The sequence below is a fragment of the Danio rerio genome, chromosome 14 (genome assembly GCF_052040795.2).
Source record: "Danio rerio strain M-AB ecotype USA chromosome 14, GRCz13ab, whole genome shotgun sequence".
Lineage (NCBI taxonomy): Eukaryota > Metazoa > Chordata > Actinopteri > Cypriniformes > Danionidae > Danio > Danio rerio.
Window position 1 is genome coordinate 8936428 of NC_141034.1, and position 25604 is coordinate 8962031.

The following is a 25604-nucleotide window of genomic DNA, read 5'->3' on the forward strand; positions in this document are numbered from 1 at the left end:
TGTTACTGCCACCTCTCGCACTGGTTGGTGACGTTGGCGAACAATCAATGGGCTGACACGAGAAACTAGCGTGATTGAAAGATGACTGAGGGAGAGGAGTTTATTTATATTTATATATATATATATATATATATATATATATATATATATATATATATATATATATATATATATATATATATATATATATATATATATATATATATATATATATATATATATATATATATATATATATATATATATATATATATATATATATATATATATATATATAAAGTTTACTGTAGTAAAGGCTACAGTATACTATGGTAATTACTATTAGTTCTATTAAGGATACTACATTTTGTCGTGTAATTCATTAATGAACAGTTGTAATCACACACACACACACACACACACACGCTTATATATATATATATATATATATATATATATATATATATATATATATATATATATATATATATATATATATATATATATATATATAATGCTTATTGCTAAGTATTTCCCTTTACTATAAATTACTATAGTATTTTAAATGTGTAACACCTGGTTTTATTGGATTGTTTTGTTTTAGCTGTTATATACTATGTGTTTCTGTTTAGTACAGCATATTATTTTATTATTTGCAGTAAATAATTGAACTGAACAATTAAGCCTCACATGTTTCATTGACAGTTTTATTGATCACTAAGATTTGATTGACTTGAATTTAAGTTGCTTTGATTTAAAAATGAAAATTGCAAAATTAGCTTAGATGTTGCTAATTGACTTTTGACAAGTAGCTTTTAGCTTAGCTTGCTACATTTCCAAGAGGGTAGCTTTTACTGTAGATAAGCTACATTTTAAGTCGAGATAGATTAGCTACTACTTTAAGTCGCTAATAGATTAGCTTATTACATGTTTCAAGTAGCTTGCCCATCAATGAATTTACTATAAGGCTGTTAGAAAAGTATCTATACAGTGGAATATGTTCTATACAGAATGAATGTGAGTAGTATGAATAGAACCTGAACATACTACATCCGCCATTTTGTCATAATCACAAGACCCACCCATGTCAGCTGCGTCGCTTCGTTTCCATTCATGAGTACTTTCGTGGTGCATCATGGGATAGCGTAGCATCCGTCGGATACACACTTCAGAATCTCGTTGGAAGTGGAAGGTCATTCAGCTACTTCTCGCATACTGTTTTTCAAATTCTATGAATTTGGACATACTACTTGTCTAACATACTGTTTTTACTATACTATACTGTACTATATGGTGTGGAAGTTGCGGTTTCGTACACAGCCCAGGTTGTTTTTTAGATATATTGTTAATGATGTTTTTTTTTTTTTGTTTTTTTTTTAAGGTTTAATAATTTTATGCAATTTTTTTCACAACGTTTCAGTCTCATGTTCTCTAAATGTTACTTAAAATGTTATTAGACCATTCCAGTCACATTATATTAATTTTCAACAAATGTTTTCTCTCAACATTATAAGAACTTTTAACCAAAACATTACAAGAATGTCCAGTAACATTATTTTATTATTGCTATGTGTTAACATTTACAAAATTTTAAGAAACGTTATAAAATGTCTTAAGAATCTTCCCTGCTGGTCCGATCAACATTCAATTATGACTGTTGTTGATAGCCATACGCATGTACAAGCTGTCTAAAGATGTTAGTAGATTTTTCTATATAATTTGTGTTTGTTTTGTGTGGTTACAGTTAGTAGCTTCAGTTCACTCGTGTTTAGAATCAGATCATCATCCTTCATGTGCAGAACAAAACTTTTCACTTTTCATATGTAGATATGCTTGTTTGAATACATTGTACATTGATAATGGTAGGCTGCAATGTCTAGCAATAATAAATTATATGCAATGGTTATAGACAGCCAGACAAAACATTTTGTCACTATAATTTGGAAACAGCTTGAAATACTCCTTTCTGTCGTTCATACAGACTGGTGTCACAGACTTTTGAGGTGTGGTTGAGCACTTTGTGTGAGTGCGTGTGTGCTGTATAGGGAGTGATCATTTGAAGAAATATGAAGTAAAACGGCTCACATTGACCGATTTGTTTTTGACAGGGTAAAAGGTTGTCTATGTACACCACCATTAATAAATTTAACCAAGAAACTGCATCATAATCCAAAAATAAATAAATAAATGGTCGCAGCTTCTGGTTCATGCGGACTTTAAAAGTAACATTGGATCTCCAATTTACAGAAGTTGTTGAGATTACAGAAGATGCGACCGTTTTTTTTAATTTTTTTTTATTATGATGCTATTTCTGGAGAAACTGACTATTAAATGAGAAAATAGTGGGTGTGCCTTGACTTTTTCTGCTGTGAGCTGATTGGTTAAAGTACGCATTTCATTTAGAAAGATTAGAAAAAGGATTTCAGGAGTTATAACAACCTAAAAGACTCCTCCACCTCATTATTTCTGTTTGTTGTCAAAACTGACAGTTGGAGGGGTGTGGTTAAGAATTTTAGCCACGCCCAATACCTCAGACAGATGCAATCTGAGGATTTAACGAAAAACAAATAGGAAGTGCATTTCAGATTTTCATTTTAGATCGCAAGGGTAAACTTTTTTTCTTAATGGCATGCACAGATTAATTGTTTACCGCAAGTCTATCAATGTGAGCTAACAAACTCAATTTCGTTAGCTTTGATTTCAATTGGACTTTAGATGCAGATCTCTAGTTAGAATGTTAATAATGTCTTGCCAGTGGGGAAGGGATTACTTTTCAAGATAAAAAAAAAAATTGTGAGATTATTTCAGTAAATAACCAACATGTTTCAACATAGGCTCATTCTGAAAACGTAGTCCTTTATACATTTCTGGAGACCGCAAATTATGTAGCCAGAGGTACGTATGGCTGCATTTAATTTTTTAAACGAATGCTACGGGGCTTTCCTTTTCGCGCTTACCAGCTGACCGCTTACCTCTGTATGAGCAGCTTTCCCGCTTTTACCAGTTTGTCCCGTTAGCTTGCCATGTACGTCGGCGGACTTGAGATGCAGAGAGGCGTTGACCATGACGACAGGGTTTGAGTCCGGTGAAGAACGGTTCCAGAAAGCAGGTAGGACAAAAACAGAATCCAAAAACTAAAATAATCAAGTAAATAACTGTGTGGGAATGTTGTCAAATTTGAAAACTTGGTAATAATCAAACAAGGGCTTTTATTTTTTTTTTGGATTGATTTTGTAAATTGATGGTTGGGTTTAGGGAACTGGGTGGGTCAATCAATAAAATTGATTTGGTTTAGGGAAGGAGGAGGGTGGATCAGTTAATTGGTCGGTCAGTCAGTCGGTCATTCAGTCAGTCAAACAGTCTGTCAACAGCGACCTCTGGTGGGTTTATGCATGAACAGCAGGCTTGAATGGCACTCGCCAGAGAAATTTGAGATCTCAAAAAGTATACACAGCGGTCTGGATCATGGATTCACAAAAACAAAAACTGTAAAAATATGTACCTCCTGGGACATATTTCGTGGTCTCCAGAAATGTATATAGAGGTGCATTTTCAGAATGAGCCTGGGTTGACATGTTTACACTGTAAAAAAAAAAAATGCTGTGTTCCACACAGTTCCTTTGTGTAATCCCAACACTTAAATTAAGTTAAATTAAGTTTTTACAAATTTAAGTGAATTGAACATAAACAATTAAGCTGCCCCCCCCCAAAAAAAAAATGTTAAGAATTGTGTTGTTATGACTCATTTTAAAGAGGCAGCAAAAGTCATTTTTTGAGTGTAGTAAAGTAACTTTTGTCGGTTGTTTTGACTTCAAACTGAAAAGTAACCACTCAGCAATGCTCCAGCAACCACCAAGACCACTTTAGCAGAGGCACGGTGGCAGGTTTTGCATGAGTAATCGCCTCTCTTTTCCTACAGTCTAGTTGGATAGCGCACTTTTACCTCTGCTGTCATGAATGCGAATTTCCAAATCAGCATAAATATAAGGCTTGATGCAGTATGTGCTATGTTTTAGCTGCCAGTGAGAGTCCACATGCATAGAGCTCTCTCTCTTAAACACTGGAGGTGGAAGATGAAGCGCTGAAGAGGCATTTCAGCACTACAGTCAATGGGCATGTTCTCAATGGCACACTGCCATTACACTTGTTCTGTTTTTTACAGTCTGCAACATGTTAACTGCACACTGTCACACACGAACATGCATTATAGCAGTGTTTCCAAACCCTGTTCGTGGATACACACCAACAGTACATATTTTGGATGTCTCCCTCATCTGAACCATTCATTTCAGGTTTTGGAGTCTCTTCTAATGGTCTGATGAGTTGATTCAGGCGTGTTTGATTAGGAAGAGGTTGAAAATGTGTACTGTTAGTGTGTTTTCTGGAACATGGTTGGGAAACACTGCATTATAATATAAATATGCAGTATACAGTTCAAACAGAAGGCAACATGGATAATATTAGCTATCTTTCTATCTAAAGATGCGAATTAGACTTATGCTCAAAGCTGGAATATTGTCTAAAACATTTGCAAATAAAGGACCGTTTACATCCAGAGTCAAAGAGAACAAAATTGGCACTTCCTGGTAAACTCCCAAAATTACATTTCTTTAAGAGAGCAGACACTCAAGACCCAAACAAATGATGATTAAAACCACATTTCAGATATTTTATAACGCACTGTTAACAATATCCTGTAGAATATACAGTAACTTACTGGCTGCAGTTCACCAGTAACTTACAGTAAATAACTTACGGCAAAAAATCCTGTATTGACATTTACAGCAACATTTATCTTACTGTATATACAGTAAGAGAAATAAGTATTCAACACGTTAGCAAGGTGCTGTTGACTTGAAATTTTCACCAGATATTGGTAACAAACAAAGAATCAATATATGCAATGAAAACAAATCTAATAAGTTTACAAATGAAGTTATGTGTAATTGAATGAAGTGACACAGGGAAAAAGTACTGAACACATGAAGAAAGGGAGGTGTAGAAAGGCAGTCAAAGCCCAGACAGCAACTGAAATCTCTTAGTAGATCTTCAGCAACCCTCTGCCCTTCATCATTTTAAATTAATATCAGCTGCTTCAGTCCAACATTCACATTAGCAGGATGATGAAGATAAAAACGGTGGACATTTCAGCAAGACAATGATCCAAAGCACAGCCAAATGGTTTCAGAAAAAAAAGAAAATCAAGCTGTAGAATGGCCCAGCCAATCTCCTGACACGAATCCAATAGAGATTAGAAATGAAAGATCAGATTGGATAGACAAGACCCACAGAACCATCAAGAGTTTTACATTCTGCTGAATTCATGTGACTTTATTCTACATATGAGAGGCATCTTTAAGTTGCCATATTAAAATTTAGGCGATATTTGGCAGTTGAATATTGTGTTTACAGTTAACAGTGTGTGTCCACTGATTTGTCCTGCTCCCACTTTTTGTCATCACATTATCTGTTAAAACAAAATCACATTACTTTTTTTGATGCGCATGCTAGCATTTACTCTGTGAATGTGTTTAGGTTGTAGTTTATCGTAGTAAAAAGTTTATTCTACTCAGTTGTGCACATACGGTTTATGCACCTTTTTTAAAATTTATGAGCATCTTTGGGTTCAATATTTAAAAAAAAAACTTTTATGAAAATATTTCATAAAAATAGATGGATTTTAACATAGATTTAGTGTCTTCCAGTTATAATGACAAAAATAAATACTAAGTTATACTTGCCACAATTTTCTAACATTGCAGTCAGGATTTCAATTTTCACTCTTTGGTTTGCCTCATACATTAAAATGTGAAGGCGAAGCAGTGGCGCAGTAGGTAGTGTTGTCGCCACACAGCAAGAAGGTTGCTGGTTCAAGCCCCGGCTGGGTCAGTTGGCGTTTTTGTGTGTAGTTTGCATGTTCTCCCCGTGTTCGCGTGTGTTTCCTCCGGGTGCTCCAGTTTCCCCCACAGTCCAAAGACATGCAGTACAGGTGAATCGGGTAGGCTAAAATGTCCGTAGTGTATGAGTGTATGTGTGTGGATGTTTACTAGAGATGGGTTGCGGCTGGAAGAGCATCCGCTGCGTAAAAACGTTTGCTGGATAAGTTGGCGGTTCATTCCGCTGTGTCGACCCCAGATTAATAAAGGGACCAAGCCGAAAAGAAAATGGATGAACGATAGAATGAATTAGAACGTGTCTGTTTGATTATTATTTTTTCAAAATCAAAAATATTGTCATGCATTTTTACAATAAATTACAGAAGACATCCACTAAAATGTCATTCAGTGTAGAAAGCGTATATACAGTATAATATTTTGGACAATAATAATTTGATGACATTAAAAGACTTGCATATTAAAAATACTTAATTTAAAGTGCTAGATTTTACACATTTGTTAGAAAGAACTATTATTTTATTAATTAATAGTTTTTATAATAATATTCACTCATGTTTTGATTTTCACAAAACATTTATATGAAATATATATACACACTACTCCCAGAAATGGGTTGCAGCTGGAAGGGCATCCACTGAGTAAAACAAATGCTGGATAAGTTGGCGGTTCATTCCGCTGTGGCAACCCCAGATTAATAAATTGACTAGGCCGAAAATAAAATAAATTAATGAACGGATATACACACTAATTAAATATTATAATATGGATATGTGTGTATTTACGTGTTTGCATGTCTTTGTATATAAAAAGAATTTTGATTAATAATGTCCACTTCATCTTTTTAGGGTTGATATATATAGTGACAATACACAGCCGTATCACACTGCTACGAGTATAATATTGCATTTATACAACAGTTTGATGGCATAATCATGTATATAAAAAAGAAATTCTAATTCAGAGTTTCAAAAACCCTTTTGTATGAGGAACTACTTTCTTCCGCCATTTATTCATGTCTGCAGCTGATGTCAGAATAGCAGAAACCGTTGCTCATACACAAACATCCCTTTAGAGCTTGAATGATTCTCTAGCGTAATGTCTAAAGTGTTGAAAAAACAGGTGATTTTGTTCACATTAAGATTTTAAGGCATGAAATGCCATCAGTCTACAGAGATTTCTCAGTATTTCTTGTGCATCGGAAGATCACAATAATTAACCATAAAAAAGCCATAACAAAGCAAACACTAGCAGATTACTATGGTATAAATACAACTCTACAACATACAAAAGAGAAAGATCAGTCAATCTGATTCGAGAACAGACAGAACTGTTGTGTAAAATATATTATAATAGTATAAATAATTTCCCCAATTTATTTATTTGTTTTCCATAAATTTGATATTTTGCAGTGTGATAAAAAAATCTATCGGACACCTTAAAAAGAGACACCAACAGTTCACTTCTTATTTCTAAAGCTTTCATGTGGTATTATTTGGAAGAAAAAGCTCTCTGTTTGGTGGGATTTCTTTAAGCCGTTTTATTAGTCCAGCCTCTCTGAATAAATTTAACCTCCACTGCGCTCTGACTCTTTCCTGCAGGATTTAATATCTAATGCCCTTTTTTTCTGGAGGAACAGAGAGCTACAGATTCCCTCTGACACAAACAGACAGAAAGAGTGAAGGAGAGTGAAACATGCCCTCTTTTGGCTGTCAGTATCATTGTGCATGTTCATTCTGCTCTGTTCTCTTTGTGACAGTCCATCTCACACACACACACAAAACATTGGCAAACATTGCACACAAGTCACATTTGCCCATATGTCCATCGGATGTGTGTTTAAAACATTGTAAGTCAACAATACGTTCATATTCCAGTCATGATGAGATGGGAGTTTGAAATAGCATTGCAGTTTTGTCTCCAGAAATGTCAAAAACACCTCTTTTAAAACATCCCCAAACTGTAAAAAATACTTTACAGAAAAAAAACTGTGAATCAAAAAATAGAGAAACTGTTTATTTACTGTTATAAGTTGCTTTATTAGACATTTATCTGTGCCCTGTTGAGTTTTTATGTTTAACAAACTGACTTTTATTGACATTTTAGTTGTTTGGAACTATATATTGTATAGGAAACAATATATGTAGCAGAAAAAGTACTAGATGTTTGATACCAGATATTTATGTATTGTAACACAAATACGAACAATGTACCATTTCAAACTATTAAAAATATCAATAAAAGTCAGGGCGAGGCAGTGGCAAAGTAGATAGTGCTGTCGCCTCACAGCAAGAAGGTCGCTGGTTTGAACCTCGGCTTTGTTGGTGTTTCTGTGTGGAGTTTGCATGTTCTCCCTGCCTTTGCTTGGGTTTGTCACATAGTGTGTGAATGTGTGTGTGGATGTTTCCCAGACATGGGTTGTGGCTGGAAGGGCATCCACTGTGTAAAAACTTGCTGGATAAGTTGGCGGTTCATTACGCTGTGAATTAACAGACTAAGCCGACAAAAAAAATGAAGATGAAGATGAATAAAAGTCAGTTGCTCAACATTAAAAGTTGTTGGAGGAAAGATCAGAATCCAATAAGACGATTTAAAAACATAAATAAATGGCTATATGAACAGCAAATTACACAAAACTGCTAATTTATGGATATTTCAGACAGTGCAACAGTGGATTCATGCTCATTTGTTTCTTATTTTATCATTTTTAATCAATCAGTAATATTTAATTAGTAGATAAATCTTGCATAAATGGCTTATTTATTATATTTCAATAATATTTTATTTAATAAGATAAAATATTTGCAGCTGAAAGGGCATTCGCTGTGTAAAACATATGCTGGATAAGCTGGTGGTTCATTCCACTGTGGCAACCCCTGATTAATAAAGAGACTAAGCCGAACAGAAAATAAATGAATAAATAATAAGTTAAAATAGCAAATATTAAAGTATATTGTAAAGTGAAAGTTTAAAAGTGAAAGGAAAAGAAAATGTGTCTTTTATTAACCTTTAAGAGGTTTATTGGGGAGAACAACACTGAATCACCATTCATTTTCATTGTATCTAAAAACAAACAAACCCACATACCATATTTGGAGGCATGTTTGATTTTCATCAATGAGCTAAAATCTAAAAAACAAAAAAATCTGAATAAACTTAAAATTATGAGGAAAAAAATTATAAATATTCACCTTCTCCTTCACGTACGATCATTTTGGCTCGAGACTTCCGGTCTCATTCATTTTCATTCATTTTTAGACATTAAAAACAACTTGTTATGCTGCTTGATGTTGCAAACTGATACTTACCTATTATATTATTTTACTTTTTCTGCCGTTTATTATTCCAACTCATTTCTATCACAGGCAGCTCAATCGGAAGTTCTAAAACAGTCACAAAAACGAGCGCACTTCTGCATTGAAGAATAAAGTCAATAGCATTGTAAGAAATAATTGTCAAAATTGTGAGAATGTCTATGAACGTAAAGGTCTCTCAATACTAGTCATGTCTTAAATGTGTACAGATACTGAAATTTAGAGAAGCACACTAAATTTGCGAATCTCGAAAGTCCAACCTCAAGCCAAATTCATGTCCGTTGATTGAAGTGTGTAAAAAAAAAGAGCATGTGCTGGTAAAGTATGTTTAGATGCTGGTATTCTGGTCTCTGTTCAGGAGTAAGGACCTGCATTAAGACCAGCATGAACAGCTACCGTGTTCGGCGTATGCTGTTTTTTTTCACCAGGGAATGCAAAGCGAGATCAAACGTATTAAGGACGCAGCACGTAATCGATCAAACTGATAATACAAAATAATTTCGCAGAAAAATCAGAGGGTATTCAAAAATTTGAATGGGACGCCTATGGCTTAGTAAATACACTTGAGTAATCGATTTTAGGTTGCATATACAATGTTGTGTGTTTGTAAGTAATACAGGTAGAACACATCAAGTTGTGGTACATGTGTTTTTTTTTCTATGGTATACATGTTACGCCAATAATGCAAATCAGGATTGTTATCATTCCTGTTATTAGTATAACATTACAAAACATCACATTGTCCTACATGACTCACAAATGTTTTTGCACAATGGAATTTACAAAGAAAATCATCAAGCTATTTTACTCTATAGGCTCTATTTTAACAATTTAGGAGCAATGTCTAAAGCGCAAAGCATTAAGGGCGTGTCCAAATCTACTTTTGCTATTTTAAGGACGGAAAAATATACTCTGTGCTGCGGCACATGGTCTAACAGGGTTTTGCTTATTCTCTTAATGAGTTATCAGTGTGTTTTGAGAATAAACCAGAGTCTCATCTTCCATTCCCTTTAAGAGTCAGTTACATCGTGCCATGGCGCATTTGCTATTTACATGGCAGACTTTGTAAGTGGCAAAAATTGAATGCTTCACAAGCGAGAAAATAGTTAAACAGAGCATCTGCAGCACAAGGATAAAGAACAAGCCTCCTCCATTCGGCTACTTTACTTTCTCTTTCTCTCTTTCGTGGATAAGGAAATGGTGTTGTACGCACTCCAGTGAAGACATTTATTAGCCTACACATTTCATTTCATTTGTTAAGCTAAATATTTGTTTCAAAACTATTTCTAAATTCAGTTTTAATTTCCAGCAAACTAATAAATGAACAATAATAACAAGTGTGGTCAAAAAGCTGAGTTATATCCAAACACCCGTGCTATGCCCCATATGGTCCTAAACCTGACGGATGGTTTGTTTTTTAATAAAACAAATATAAATATGCATATAATAAATAATAATAATAACAACATTATAAAAAAGCTAATTATCATGAATAAATTGCAAAAAGCCCCCGAGATGAAGAAGGCGGAGGTAGTGGTTTTTATATTTATGTAGAAAATAAAATTTTTTGTAATGTTTTAATCCTTTATTTCTTTTTTATTTGTGTGACATTTGTGTATTGCTGTACATCCTGTGTGTATTTTGCAATGTGTGTGAGTTTAAGGTGCACAACTTACTCGCTCTGCACAGGACTTGAGACCTGCTTTCAGCTGGTATTTTAGTTCTTCAAAATAGCAACGTGCCAACATTGCACCTTAACACACCTCCTTTCTAGACTGGAACACCCACTGAGTCCACAAAGTGACGCAAATGGATTTACTATTTAAACAACGTGGCACAAAAACTGGAAAATGACATTTGCGCTGGTCTGAAAATAGCAACACATCAGGGCAAACACGTCTTGCACCTTATTGCGCCAGGTGTATGATATTTATGGAATTAAATGGCTCATGGAAATAACCTAATAAAACCGTAATACCACTTGTAACATCCATGGCCATTAAACAAAAACATATAATGGAAATATAACAATATGCATTAAAGTTAAAAACATTACATACCAAGAAATTAGCGGGTTAATCGATTCACTTCAGGTGTGATCGATCTCATGATTCCCCTCGTGCAAAAAATTTAATTTTCGCACCCTAATTTGACCAGCATTTGACCATGATTGATGGAATCGCAACAGTTTTGACCTTGGTTAGTGCGATCTTTGATGGAGTTGGTGTAAATAGCTTCTACCTACAAGGCGGGCTTTTAAGTGCAAATAGCAACCCGGGCTCATTGTGGAAACGTAGCCCCGCTTCTGCGGACCGCGAGATACGTCCCGGGAGGTACGTATTCGAGCGGTTTTTGTTTCCGTGGATCCGCGAGAGGCCGCTGTGCTCATTTTTTCGCGTCTCGGGCGCCTCTCGGGCGCGCGCCGTTCGCGCCCGCGCTGTTCTCGCGCGAAAAGCCGCCGGATCGTCCGACCCGACCGAACTCCTCTTCCTCTTCTTTCTCCTTCCCTAAACCCGAGCGACGGTTTGCAAAAGCCGTCCAGAAAAAAAAAAGCCCTCGTCTTCGATTTCGACCGCATTTTCGGATCCCGCCGCGTTCTCGTCCTTATCTTTCAGATTCTGTTTTTCCTCTTACCTGATTTCTGGAACCGCTGTTCCCCAGACTCGATCCCGGTCGTCTACCCCGCGGCCGGCTCCTCCTCCTCCGGGGCCTCCGCTCCACCTGCGCAACGTTTTGAGTTAAGCGGACAAACTGGTTGCATTGGGAAAGCCCTCCACTCGGAGGTGAGCCGTCGGCCGACGAGCGCGAAGAGGAGGAGCGGAGCGGCGCCACACCGCCCCGCAGTGTTCGCTCGGAAAAAAACGAAACGCAGCCGTACGTACCTCCGGCCACGTAAATCGCGGTCTCCAGAAATGTCCGCGGGGCTATGTTTCCAGAATGAGCTTGGGTTGGCAAATAGCCACTCTGAACATTTAAATGTAAGTACAATTTTTTTTAGAAATTAGTTTGGGTTTTTTTTACATGAGGAAAAAAGTCCTAAACATGAAGTCAAAATGTATTTTATCTAGCAAGGATATACAATGAAAAATATACAATACCACAAAAGAGATCTATACTAAAATAAATAAATGCTCATTTAAAAACGTGTAATATAATAATTTCTGTAGAGTCATCGTGTTATAAGATTGGATTAATGATGCAGAAAATTCAGTTTCATCATAAAAAATTTTTTAAAAATATATTTAAACACATATACTTTATATATTTTAATGTGTAAACAATATTCACAACAGAGGTCGCTCTTGATCAGTCCATCTAACGAGCTCTTGTTTTCCTCGCAAAATATAAAAATCTAATTTCGGTTTCTTGCTTCTTTTGTATTTTCCTCCGTGTAGCTGCTGTCATTCTTTTAGAAATGCAGTTGACAGAAAGACTGTGTTGTAGAATTGACCCTAAACTACACACACAAACACACACACACTTTCCTCAGATATGAGCTCTTTACTGCTGTTCTTTCAGCCGTGTCTCAGACAAGCTTTCATGTTACTCTTATCAAGCTCACTGTTTGCTCGCTCTTTCTGTTTCCTCCAAGAGACCGAGTGTGTGCGCTGAATGTGTTTGTGTGTGTGTGCTGGCTTGCATACACACTTGGGTGAGTTTCACTTCATCCACAGTATTAGTGTCAGATTGGTCCAGGTCTTTTCTTCCCATATTGTAGGAGGGAAAGAAAAAGAGGATCTCATGAAACAGAAACTCTTCCGCTTTTACTATGGAAAGAGTCCAAATCGAAACACTTCACTATGTTGACAATTTAGAAACCAACACAGGCTCACTGTAAATACGTACCCCTGTATACATTTCTGGAGAGCAAGAATTATGTAGCCGCCGATGGCTTCTGTTTCTTTTGCGCTACCGGTTGATTGCTTACCTCCATGTGGGTGACTTTTCAGCTGTTATCAGTTTGCCCAGCAGCTCACCACATATGTCGGTGGACTTGAGACACGGAACATGGTGGACTGGGACAATGGGGTTCAAGTGCAGCAAAGAACAATAAAAAAAAAACAGAAAAATTAAATAAATAATTAAAATGAACAAGTAAATAACAGTAAAACAAAATGAACAAGTAAAAATCTGGAAACGTGGTAAAAATCAGATGAGTTTAGGGAGGTGGGTGGGCGCTGGTCAATCTGTGTGTTTGAAAACCCTATCGGTTGGATTTAGGGAAGGAGGAGGGTGGGTCAGTCAGTCAGTCAGTTGACAGCGGCCTCTGGTGGGTTTACATGAGAATAGCAGACACGAATGGCACTCCCGAGAGAAATTTGAGATCTCAGAAAGCATACACTGCGGCATTTATTGGATTAATGAAAACAAAAACTGCAAAAAAACGTATTGAAAACTGGAAGCAGAACAAAACAAAAAAAAAAAACGAAGGAATATGATTTTTGAAATTAGTGTATATGTGTGTTTATGTGTGTTTATATTTGCCAAAATATTTTATTTTATGAAGCCTGACATATATTTTTACATACATTTTCAAACAAAACTATGGGTTTATTACAAAAAGCACAGCTTTTAGGGCCTGATTTAGAGATGAACCACTTTGACGGGGAGGAATTTAAAAAATATAATTTCTCAGAAGGGTTTTCAGCTTGCTGGCAACAAACCAAAATCCTCAATGAAAGGTTGCATCTTGAGATGCATCTCCTTTTATACACTCTCATTAAACCTTAAAGCTAAAAAACGAATATACAGTTGAAGTCAGAATTATTAGACATTATTATTAGGATTTTTTTTTCAAATATTGGCCAAATGATGTTTAACAGAGCAAGTAAATTTTCATATTATTTCCTATAATATTTTTTTCTTTTAGAGAAAAAAGTCCTATTTGTTTTACTTTAGCTAGAATAAAAAGCAGTTTTTATTTATTTTTTAATCTATTTTTACTAGAATCAAAGTTTTAAATTTTTTTAAACCCATTTTAAGGTCATTATTATTAGCTCCCTCAAGCAATTTTTTTTCGATAGTCTACAGAACAAACTACTGTTATACAATGATTTGCCTAATTACCCTAACTTGCTTTTAATTAACCTAGTTACGTCTTTAAATATCACTTTAAATACTAGCTAAAAACTAGTATCTTGAAAAATGTCTAGCAAAATATTACGTACTGTCATCATGGCAAAGATAAAATTCTAGTTATTAGAAATGTGTTATTAAAACTATTATGTTTAGGAATGTGTTAAATAAATCCTCTTTCCATTAAAAAGGAAAAAAAATGTACAGGGTTCCAACGCTATAGTTTGCATTGTTTGTGGCAGAATACTGGCATTGAGAAACATTGTAAAGTGATGGTAAATCGCATGGCTGTATTGAGGACTGCAGTGGAGAGCAGATCACAGATGTGTCTCTGCAAGGTCATTTCAGGGTTACTGAGGACAGGGTGCTTTTAACAGATGTATGAGGGTGACCTGTGCTCTTTCTCCAGGTTAACTGAAAGCTGCCCAGGCTCCAGTTAGCTTTTCACATACTGTCAGATAAAGCAGCATGTGCTGTAAACCATGTGAGACCTGATATAACTAAAGGTTATGTGTTGGTTTCTGTTTGTTAATCAAGGTAACACCACATGGCAGCTGGTTTTATGTGTTGTTCAATTTCCATCTCAACCTAGAAAATAGCTGCCTTATAATGTAACTACAAAAAAAGTCAAGCTTTAGGAAAATTATCTAAACTTTTTTAATGCTAACGGTCTAATCCAATTCAATGATCTATGCTAAGCTAAGTTAAAAATGCTCATGCCAGACATGGAAATCAGCTAGATGGATTCAGAATGGTAAAACTCAACAGCATGGGATGATAACCATTTTCAAGGTATACCTCGGTTTGGAAAAGTCAAGGTTTTAAAACCATCCAAAGATGCAGCTTTAAATTGTGAAAATGAACACAGCAGAAGTTAATGATTCATTTGAATTATTTAGCCTGACGTGTTTACTGTTCCAAAATACTTTAAATGTTCATTCATTCATTCATTAGTTTTCGTTTCGGCTTAGTCCCCTAATTAATCCGGGGTCGCCACCGCGGAATGAACCACCAATTTATCCAGCACGTTTTTACGCAGTGGATGCCCTTCCAGCCCCAACCCATCACTTGGAAACACTTTAAATGTTTCTCAAAATAAAATATATTGTGTTCAATAGGGGAAAAGTTTTAGTTTTTTTTACCCAGACATTTAAAAAGAACATATTTTAGAGCAGTGATCACAATACCAGGCAACCGTGGTGTTTTTATCCAAGGTTTACATACCTCCAGAATCTTATACAGGCCAATGCCCAGTTTAACACTTGAGTACTTGCAAAATGAGGCTATTTTACCTAAAAAGTGCAGTGTTCCTTTAAATTATATATTTTGAAAATTGCAGCATATGTTTGTAATGAGGCAACAAACCCATACAAACTGCTGAATATTTATATATTAGTGCTTAATGCACATTTATGCATCATTTCATATCACTCTGCTCTTATTGTTATTTTTCTGAAGTCAGAGGAATCCAGTAAACTTTAGAAAAGTCAACTGTTTATGTGTTGATATTATATCCTGTTTATTTTTATACATTAAAACCTCAAAATATAACTCAAAGTACATCTCTGTGTGCCCCCTTTGTTGAGTATAATTATAATTTAGCCTGTATTTCATCTACCACACAATTCAGGAGCAAACCTTTATATCATATTAATTACTCACTCAAACAAAGCTTTCCCCATTCTAGGGAAAACGCCTGTAGTTGTAATATACTGTAAAAACACTTAAACGTGACATTTATTCATACATTTTCCTTCAGCTTAGTCTCAATTTCAGAGATCGCCACAGTAAAATGAACCACCAACTATTTCAGCATATGTTTTACACAGCGAATGGCCTTTTAGCCACAACCGAGTCTTGGAAAACACCCATACACACTCATTCACACACAGTCATACGACCAATTTAGCTTATTCAATTCACATTCTCTCATCATTTGCTCACCCTTCACTTGCTCAAAACCGATTTGAGTTTCTTTCTTTCACAAAGTTTCACAAGTGCCAACTGACCCAGCTGAGACTCAAACCTGCAACCTTCCTGCAGTGAACCGACAGTGCTAGCCACTGAGCTACCACTGAGCAAATATTAAATTACAATTTAACTTATTGAATCAAAAGTAGCTTTAAATCATCTTAGCTCATATGGCATTGTGTGTATACCATTCAATTAGGTAAACCAATACAACCATACACCAAAAAAATAGGTAAGGTTGTCCCCGCATTCAACAAAGAACTCAGAACTAAGTTTACCATGTCAGATTTGAACCGATGAGCCACATCACACTTCTTCGCATTGTATTTTGTGCGTTATTTAGTTTCAACTCAGATCCACATTCATCAACAAGGCGACTGTTCCTCTCCCATGAGGCACAGATACATCTAATGGACCCTCTAATTATCTCCTCTCATACATCTTCCCTTGTCTACTTATCATACACTATTAGAAATAAGGAGGGTTTCTGCATTGATGCTATAGTAAAGCTGTGGATCAACCTTCAAAGAACTATTTATTACCTAGGATGAAGAGCGTTTTATTTAAACAAAGAACCTATTTTTTTTTCTTTTTTTAAATGCACTACAGAAATATAACCATCTAAATTTGAGAAATAAATTAATGATTTAAGAAAATACTGACTTGGAACTAGTCGAATTTTCTGCCAGTGCACTTAGATAATTGTACTTTGGAAGATTTATTGAAATAAAAACATATTTAGGCTTTAGTAAGGAACAAAATGAGAATAAAATACTAAAATAAGTAATATAGCTCTTCTTCCATGCTGTGATTCATTGAATTTACTAAAAACATTTGGGGAACTGATTGCAAACGATTTATATGGGCTGAATTTAAACAAACAAATTGGTGTTGCAAGTTACGATACAAAAACCTGCAATAAACTGCCAGTACTGTTTCTGTTAATATACACACTTAATTTTCTATTAAATCTGTGGTAATAGTCATTTGATCAAAGGCACAGTTGAATTTTCATCATCAAAAGTTGACAGTGCAGAGGTCAGCATTTCATAATACAGTTTACAAGTATAAACAAACTGTAAATACGGAACCTATTAAATCAAGATAAGTTCATTCTGAAAACATAGTCCTATACATTTCAGGAGATTGCGAATTATGTAGCTAGAAGTGCATATGGCTGCATTTTGTTTTTAAAACAAACACAATGGAAGGGTATGATTCCGTTCCTTTTCGCACTTAGCTGCGACCACTTACTTCGGTATGGATGGCTTTTTCGCTATTATCAGCTTGTTCAGTGGCTCACTGAGTACGTCGGCGTAATTGTGACACTGAGCGTGACGACGGTGTTTAAAGAATGGTTCTAGAAAGCAGGTAAAACAAAAACAAAACCCAAAATTAATAAAAGAAATAAGTTAATAACAGGGTGAAAATGTGTTAAAATGTGAAAACGTGGTAAAAATCAGACGAGGGCTTTTCTTTTTCAGGACTGCTTTTGAAAACACTATCGGTTGGGTTAAGGGAAGTGGGTGGGCGGGTCAATTGGTGCTTTTGAAAACACTATCGGTTAAGTTTAGTGAAGGAGGAGGGTGAGTCAGTCGATTAGTCAGTCAGTCAGTTAGTCGATAGCGACCTCTGGTGGGTTTACGTGAGAAGAGCAGGCATGAATGGCACTTGCGAGAGAAATTTGAGATCACAAAAAAGTGTACACAGCGGCCTCTGGCACATTCGCAAAAACAAAAACTGCAAATAAATGAGGCTCTTGGGATATATTTGGCGCTCTCCAGAAATGTATTTAGGGGTACATATTCAGAATGAGCCTGGGTTGTATTAAATAATGGTTTATACTGTGTATTTTGTCAACAAATAACCCATATAAGAGTAATTGAGCATTTAATGAATAAAATTAAAACAATACAGCTAAAATAAAGTCTTAAATTCACTTAAGTTAGTCTCTGATTTCAATTTAGTGAAATCTGCTGCCTAAAAAAACTTTACTTACTAATTCAGGAAAAAAGATTAAGAATTTTAAAACAATCATAATCGTACACCATCTGATCTTGCATCATATTCTTAAAACAAGAAAACAAGGGGGGCAAGAAATATAATTAACTTCTGACAAGATGGTTCATTTTAGGTGTGAAAATGTTTCTTGGATGTAAACAGTTCTTCACGGAACCACTGATGGCATTAGATTTCTTTAAATTCTTTCTATTTTCTGTTTTCCTGTCTGGACTCAAGCTTCTTCTTGTGAACACGTAAAAGGTTTCTCTTTTTTTCCATCAATCTCCCAACACTCCCCACACTTCAGTAGGTGTATCCTTGCCGAGTTTGATGAGGGGTGGGACACACACACACACTTACACTCACACACGCGTCCTGTCTTCATAGCTTACTCATAATCCTGTCTCAGCATGAGGGAGATCAGCTACCGCAACTGCGGGAGGATGAGAGAGAGAACGACTGACAGAAGGAGGAAAGATGGACTGCGGGAGGGAAAAAAGAGGGGTGAGACGTCATGTGCTTTGCAGAGAATCTGTTTATTAGTCTGTAGTCCTCTTTTGATTTACAGTAATCATAATTAAGCTCGAGAAGCAATATAACACGTAAGAGTTTTGGGTGCATTTGAAGCATAAATTAGGTTAGATTTATGCTTAAAAGAAGACAAAAGTGCCAGTGGGGTGAGCCAGATAGACTTAATTCAAGATTTATTTCCTGAAAGTCTTACGCAGTTTTGCTTCTCAATTCTTCTTTCTTTTTTTTAGGATTTTTTTTTTCCTGGAAAACATGACTGAAATGCTGAGGAGAATTTTATTTTCAAGAGACAAATGATATGAAATCTGAGCTCTGACGTGAAGCTAAACTGAAAACAGTTGTAGGCATGTTCAGTTTGACCTTGTTTTTTTAGAAAAAAATAGAAACTTTCTATCACAAGTTCTGCGTTTGCTATTGTATTCTGTCTTTCTGCAGTATTAGATGAATTTATTCTCTGAGAAGGATTGTATCTCTCTTTTTTGCTCATACTGAATACAGTACTCATACTGTAATATTGTACTGTTGTTTACAGTACAAATACTGTAATGAGAAATATTTATAAATATTGTGAAATAATTGTGCTGTAGATAGTGCTGTCGCCTCACAGCAAGAAGGTTGCTGGTTCGAGCCTCGGCTCAGTTGGCGTTTCTGTGTGGAGTTTGCATGTTCTCCCTGCGTTCGCGTGGGTTTCCTCCGGGTGCTCCGGTTTCCCCCACAGTCCAAAGACATGCGGTACAGCTGAATTGGGTAGGCTAAATTGTCTGTAGTGTATGAGTGTGTGTATAAATGAGTGTGTGGATGTTTCCCAGAGATGGGTTGCGGCTGGAAGGGCATCCGCTGCGTAAAAACTTGCTGGATAAGTTGGCGGTTCATTCCGCTGTGGCACGGTGGCTCAGTGGTTAGCACAGCAAGAACACCTCAAAGCAAGAAGGTCACTGGTTTGAGTCCCAGCTAGGTCATTTGGCATTTCTGTGTGGAGTTTACATGTTCTCCCCGTGTTGGTGTGGGTTTCCTCAGTGTGCTCCGGTTTCCCCGGTTTCCTCCGGTTTTTCACAGTCCAAAGACATTTGCTATGGGTGTGTAAGAGTCTAAATCAGAGGTCACCAATCTCGGTCCTGGAGGGCTGGTGTCCCTGCAGGGTTTAGCTCCAACTTGCCTCAACACACCTGCCTGGGTGTTTCAAGTATACCTAGTGAGACCTTGATTAGCTTGTCCAGGTGTGTTTGATTAGGGTTGGAGCTAAAATCTGCAGGACACCGGCCCTCCAGGAACAACTTTGGTGACCCCTGATCTAAATTATAAAATGCATTTGTTTATATGAGATTTTTACCCAAAAAAGGCTCACACAAATTCCAAAGGCAGATACTGATTAAATCACGGCCTGGTGTGTGGACTTTGGGGGGTTTTATGATGTGGTCACATTTTGATCGGTCAGTTTGAATGTCTTAGTATTTGGACTTTGATCACATGATCAAAGAAGAGACAAAATAGCTGGTAAACTCTGCTCTTTCTATTTTCCTGGCCTGTCTTTTCCTGGTCTGCAGTCTCCTGCTCTGCTCCTCTCCTCGTCTGCAGTCTATCTTCTCTGCCTCTTTGAGGCCTACTTGCTCTCTTTGTCTCTCCCTCCCTTTGTCTGTCCCTCTACCTCTGACAGTGAAGTGGCGGGATTTTTTACCACCATGTGAAAACAGTGCCACTCCCACCTGCCAGTAGAAACAGTACTACTAGCTGACTATTTAATTACCCGACACACACGCTGCGTTAAGTGGAATGTGCGTGATGTATGTGGTAATTTTAAATACATAGATAACAAAATAAATGATATACAACCTATTTTTGTGTAAGTGCAACATATTCCAAAATATCAGGGGCTTTTGACAATACATCAGAGGCTTAAGCTCCCCCTCGCAACTTCAATGGTCTAATAGATGTCAAGGTTTTGACATCGAATCAATTTGCATTTTTGGCATCATGCTTGATGTCTTTTTGACATTAATGCAGTTCACAAACATTTTGAATGCAAACAAACCTTGATTAAACATCTTATTTTCTTTTTTAAGCCAAACTTTGGTGTAAACAATCCCTTTCTTCAGATTATGGTGAGGGGTTGTGTTGGCATCTCAGCACTGCAGCAGACACATTTCATATTATAACATCAGATGTTGCTCTTCCAATTAAATTTCAGATTTTTATGTAAAATTATCTATTTTTTTGCAAAGCAGACAAATTTTGTCAATAAATTTTTCTCCAGCTATAAGCTGTACATCGCAGTATTTCTTTATATTTATTTTTGTTGTTTATCTGAATCAGAATTAGAATCAGAATCTGTTTTATTGCCAAGTATGCTTCACACACACACAAGGAATTTGTTTTGGCTACAGAAGCTTCCAGTGTACATAAAGTGACAAGTGACGACACAAAATAAAAAAAGATGATAAAATTAAACAGAGATGCAGTTAGTCAAGAAATCTGGATGTTGAATTGTATGTACAGATTTGTTATAAATATACAGGTTATAAGGTGCTGTGTACAAATGCGAATGTAGAAAGTATTGCATTGTATATTGACATAGAGTGCTGTGTGCAAGTGCGTATGAGAAGTATTGCACATATTTATTGCACAGTTGGGGGATATTTAACTGTTCATAAGGTAGATGGCCTGACGAGAGAAATTTTTCCTGTGTCTGGCTGTTTTTGTGCTTGGTGCTCTGAAGCGCCGACCAGACGGTAACAGTTCGAACAGGTAGTGTGCTGGGTGCGAGGTGTCCAGAGTGATTTTGCGAGCCCTTTTCCTCACTCTGGAAAAGTACAGTTCTTGGAGTGTAGGAAGGGTAGTGCCAGTGATACGTTCAGCAGTCCGGACTATTCGCTGTAGTCTACCGAGGTCGGTTTTGGCAGCTGAGCCGAACCAGATGGTGATTGAAGTGCAGAGGATGGATTGGATGACAGCTGAGTAGAACTGTACGAGCAGCTCCTGTGGCAGGTTAAACTTCCTCAGCTGACGTAGGAAGTACAGTCTCTGCTGGGCTTTCTTCACAATAGAGTCTATGTGGATGTCCCACTTGAGATCCTGAGAGATGGTGGTGCCCAGGAACCTAAATGAATCTACTGCAGCCACAGTGCTGTTCATGATGGTGAGTGGGGGGAGTGCAGGGGGTTTTCTCCTGAAGTCCACTATCATCTCCACTGTTTTGAGCAAGTTCAGCTCCAGGTTATTGTATCTGCACTATAAAGCCAGCCGCTCCACCTCCTGTCTGTATGCAGACTCGTCACCATTCCGGATGAGGCCAATCTGATGTTGGCTTTCTATCGAGTGTCCCAGAGGAGAGTACCGTGTTTTATATCACACTTTATTTAACATTGCAACATCTGGTTTGTTTTCAGATTTCCCTGTTTAACTAAAGCGTTGCTTCACATGGGTTTTGTTTTTAATAAAAGATCCAGTGTCTTTTCTGGTTCCTTTTCAGCTGAGAGTCATCTGCAAGAGCGATGAGGGGACATGACGATTGCATAGAGGCATAGAGTTGGTTAGATTTCTATTCTTGTTTGAATTCTTTCATAGGTCTCGTGTGCTCGTCTTAATTAAAAACACAGTATTATTGTGATTTTTTTACAATATCTCATTACTGTTTTTTTATTTGAATATATTCTAAAATGTGATTTATTTCTGTGATGGGTTTTCAGCATCATTAGTTTTCGGCATCACAGGATCCTTTAGAAATCATTGTAATATGCAAAGCATTTCTTGTGGAATATGACAAATGGTCCTGCGTGCAAGTGTTAATGGACGTTAATGTTTTCGGTGTCATATTAAACAAGCATCTGGCCTTCATTCAGCTTTTCTCACAGCTTTGTGCTTTAGTGTGTGTGTGCCTGTGTGTGTGTGTGAGACAGCTCTGCTGGACAGATGTACATTTGAACCTTGAAGGAGAAAGAGAGAAGGGTGGTCGGTGATAAAACTCCATCAGAAAATGCTGATTTGAGCAAAAGCATTCATGCACAACTGCAACCTTCTGCAGCTTTATTCACACACACACACATACACACACACACACTGATGTCTTGAATGATGTCAGACTCTTACATTAACCTTGCGCCTTTATCTAACGCTATTATTACAATAAATGTACACTTTTGTTTCTGTGACTGGAATTTGTTGAGTATAGCTCAAACTATGCATTTGCTTTTTAATTAAAATAAAGTTTGACATAGTTTTTTTATTTTAGAATTGGTGGCTAAAAATCATGTCGATAAATGTACGGCTATTATAAGTTTTCTGTAATAATCCAAAGAACCAGCGATAATTTTAAAGGGTCATGACACCCCCCAATTTCGGTTCAGGTCTACCTCAGAATTTGTTCAAAAGATGCATCATAATGGGCGTTGAGCTCTGCGAGCAAAGGGCAGGGGTGGGCGTGGCCAACAGGGGAGAAGGAGGGGAGCGAACAACTGTTGTTGTCAGTTAGCTCACAAAATGAGACACAAACCGTGAGGTTACGCATGATTTCAAAGTTTACAAAGCATTATAAACTGCCAACTTATCCAGCATGTTTTACACAGCAGATGTCCTTATAGCTGCAACCCATCAATGGAAAACATCCATACTCACTCATTCACTACAGACCATTTAGCCTACTCAATTCACCTAAAGTGCATGTGTTTGGACTATGGGGGAACCCGGAGCACCCAGAGGAAACCCACGTCAACATGGAGAGAACATGCAAACTCCACACACAAATGCCAACTGATCCACCCGAGGCTCAAACCGGCGACCTTCTTGCTGTGAGGCGATCGTGCTCCCCACTGTGCCACCATGACGCCCACACATATATTTTATTCATTTACTTATTTTCAATAATTTAATTGCAGCTTTGTTGTGCAAAGGAGACCTCTAAAAAATTAAATAAATGGCTCACTACCACCAAAGCCCACCAAATGTTGCAGTTTTATAAATGTTAACTGTTCTAGATCCTCTTGTGTTTTCATTAAACTTTAATGTCTGGATTCTCCAATCTCGATTTTTTTTTTTCACTTGCTTGTTATAAAGTTAAACTAGTTTTGAAAGGCAGGGACGGCTGTTTTCCCTGAACACTTGCAGAAAGCGGTCTGATCTTGTAGAATAGACAGACAGTCAGTTTCATCACATAGGTCTTGTTTTTGTGGAAGAAGGAAGAAAGAGAGGAAATAGGGACGGAAATATTAGTTCTAATAAAAGACTTCCAGAACTATCAAAGCAAACTGAAGGAGTGTTGGGCCGAAAAGACGATCTTTCATGTGAGCTGTCACTGTTAGGTGTGTGTATGTGTGTGTAGACTTGGGTTCACTGATCAAGCTGAAGTCTACTGGATGATGAGCATGAATTCTGTCGTATTGTTACGATACTTCTACTTCTATTCTTTGTCTCTGAGAGTTTGGTGATTTATGCAAAAGTGATATTTATAAACATTAGAACTGTATTTGATCCACAGTTGTAGTCTAGTCGGAGTAAAAGCCCAAATAAAATGGAGAAATGCTTTATAGATTAAAATCACATTAGCACAAGCGTTTTACTTTAAAGGGTAGCTATGCAAAAATCACTTTTATAAGGGTTTTTAACACAGTTGAGTGGCAACAGTCTGTGATTATAACCAGCTTATAATGGTAAAAAATGATTGATTCAATTTTTTTATAATCACACTCCATAAAAACACTTTGGCCCCGTTTACACTGTCAGGTCTTAATGGCCAATTCTGATTTGTTGGCTATATCAGATTTTTTTGCATGTCTGTATATACGTTCTTTTAATTGTGATCATATTCAATTCATGTGTTTTTATTCATGTGCATGAGTAAAGACGGGCTGTGTTGCCAACGTAGCAAGAAGGGTCTGGCTCAGGCCCGGATTGGCTAATCGGGAGGACCGGGAGAATTCCCGGTGGGCCGGTCCGTTTTTTTGGCCGCGAGGGCCGGTGTCCCTAGCTCCAGAATCTGTTGCTCTCAGCAGTCACACTTTTTAAAAATAATTAATTTATTTACTTGACCACAGCCTCCTTATTCATTATTTTACCGCAGCTCTGCTCTTTTTATCTATTTTCTCGTAGCCTCGTGAGCAAGGTGCAGCCTGCAGGTTAATGATGATAAAACTAGATAAGTCACCATTCAATGTACAGCTGTTGTGGTACAGTGGTTAGCACGGGTTTGGTCCTCGTCTGAGTAACATTTGTTTTTTTAAGACATATAATACTGTGAGGGTTGTTGAACATTTGAAGTTCTAAAGCAGCTGTTTTCTCAAAAAAAGACATGATAGTGTAATTAGAAACTGAATTGGAAATTACCTTATTTTAATATGGTCAGTGGTGAACTGAGGTGGGCCGGTCTAAGTCTTGAAACTCCAGGGCTGAAAAAGAGTCCCACTCCCGCCCTGGTCTGGCCATCTTCAGGCTTGCATTCTCGGGCTTGCACGCTCAGGCACCCACACTTCCTATGCAAGTGACGTAATCGACACCTACACCTGTCAAGTCACTTGAAATCCACACAAATAAACCAAATGTAAGTTTCCAGTTCGTTTGCATTGACAGTGATGACGTTGTCAAATAATTTTACTTGTACACCATGACAGACCCCCACCCCAAAAAGCAGTTAGTATATTCATCACATGATTATATGCTTTGATGTAAATTTACCAAAGCAAGTTAGTATTAACATTCATACCAGCAAAGCTTATTATTTATTTATATCAACTATCAGGTCTAAATATACACACAAAGTATTCTTTCACTGTTATGAAAAAAAAAAAAAAACAGGCAAATTCGAATTTTAGTTTTTATTTTAAACATTTCAAGGGGTTGTAGTATTATACAC

The 25604-nt window shown here is 36.8% G+C and overlaps 1 protein-coding gene across 3 annotated transcripts in view; it reads left to right on the forward strand.

Annotated features, from left to right (window-relative positions):
* Positions 1 to 25604, forward strand: part of nrg2b (neuregulin 2b) — a 163033-nt gene that overhangs the window by 35300 nt on the left and 102129 nt on the right. The window contains 1 exon segment of one of the 3 annotated variants that reach the window (NM_001145091.2): positions 18602 to 18739. The exons of the other annotated variants lie outside the window; for them this stretch is intronic. Within the exon segment in view, the coding sequence (NP_001138563.1) occupies positions 18646 to 18739 (94 nt within the window). The 5' untranslated portion in view covers positions 18602 to 18645. 3 annotated transcript variants of the gene reach the window in all.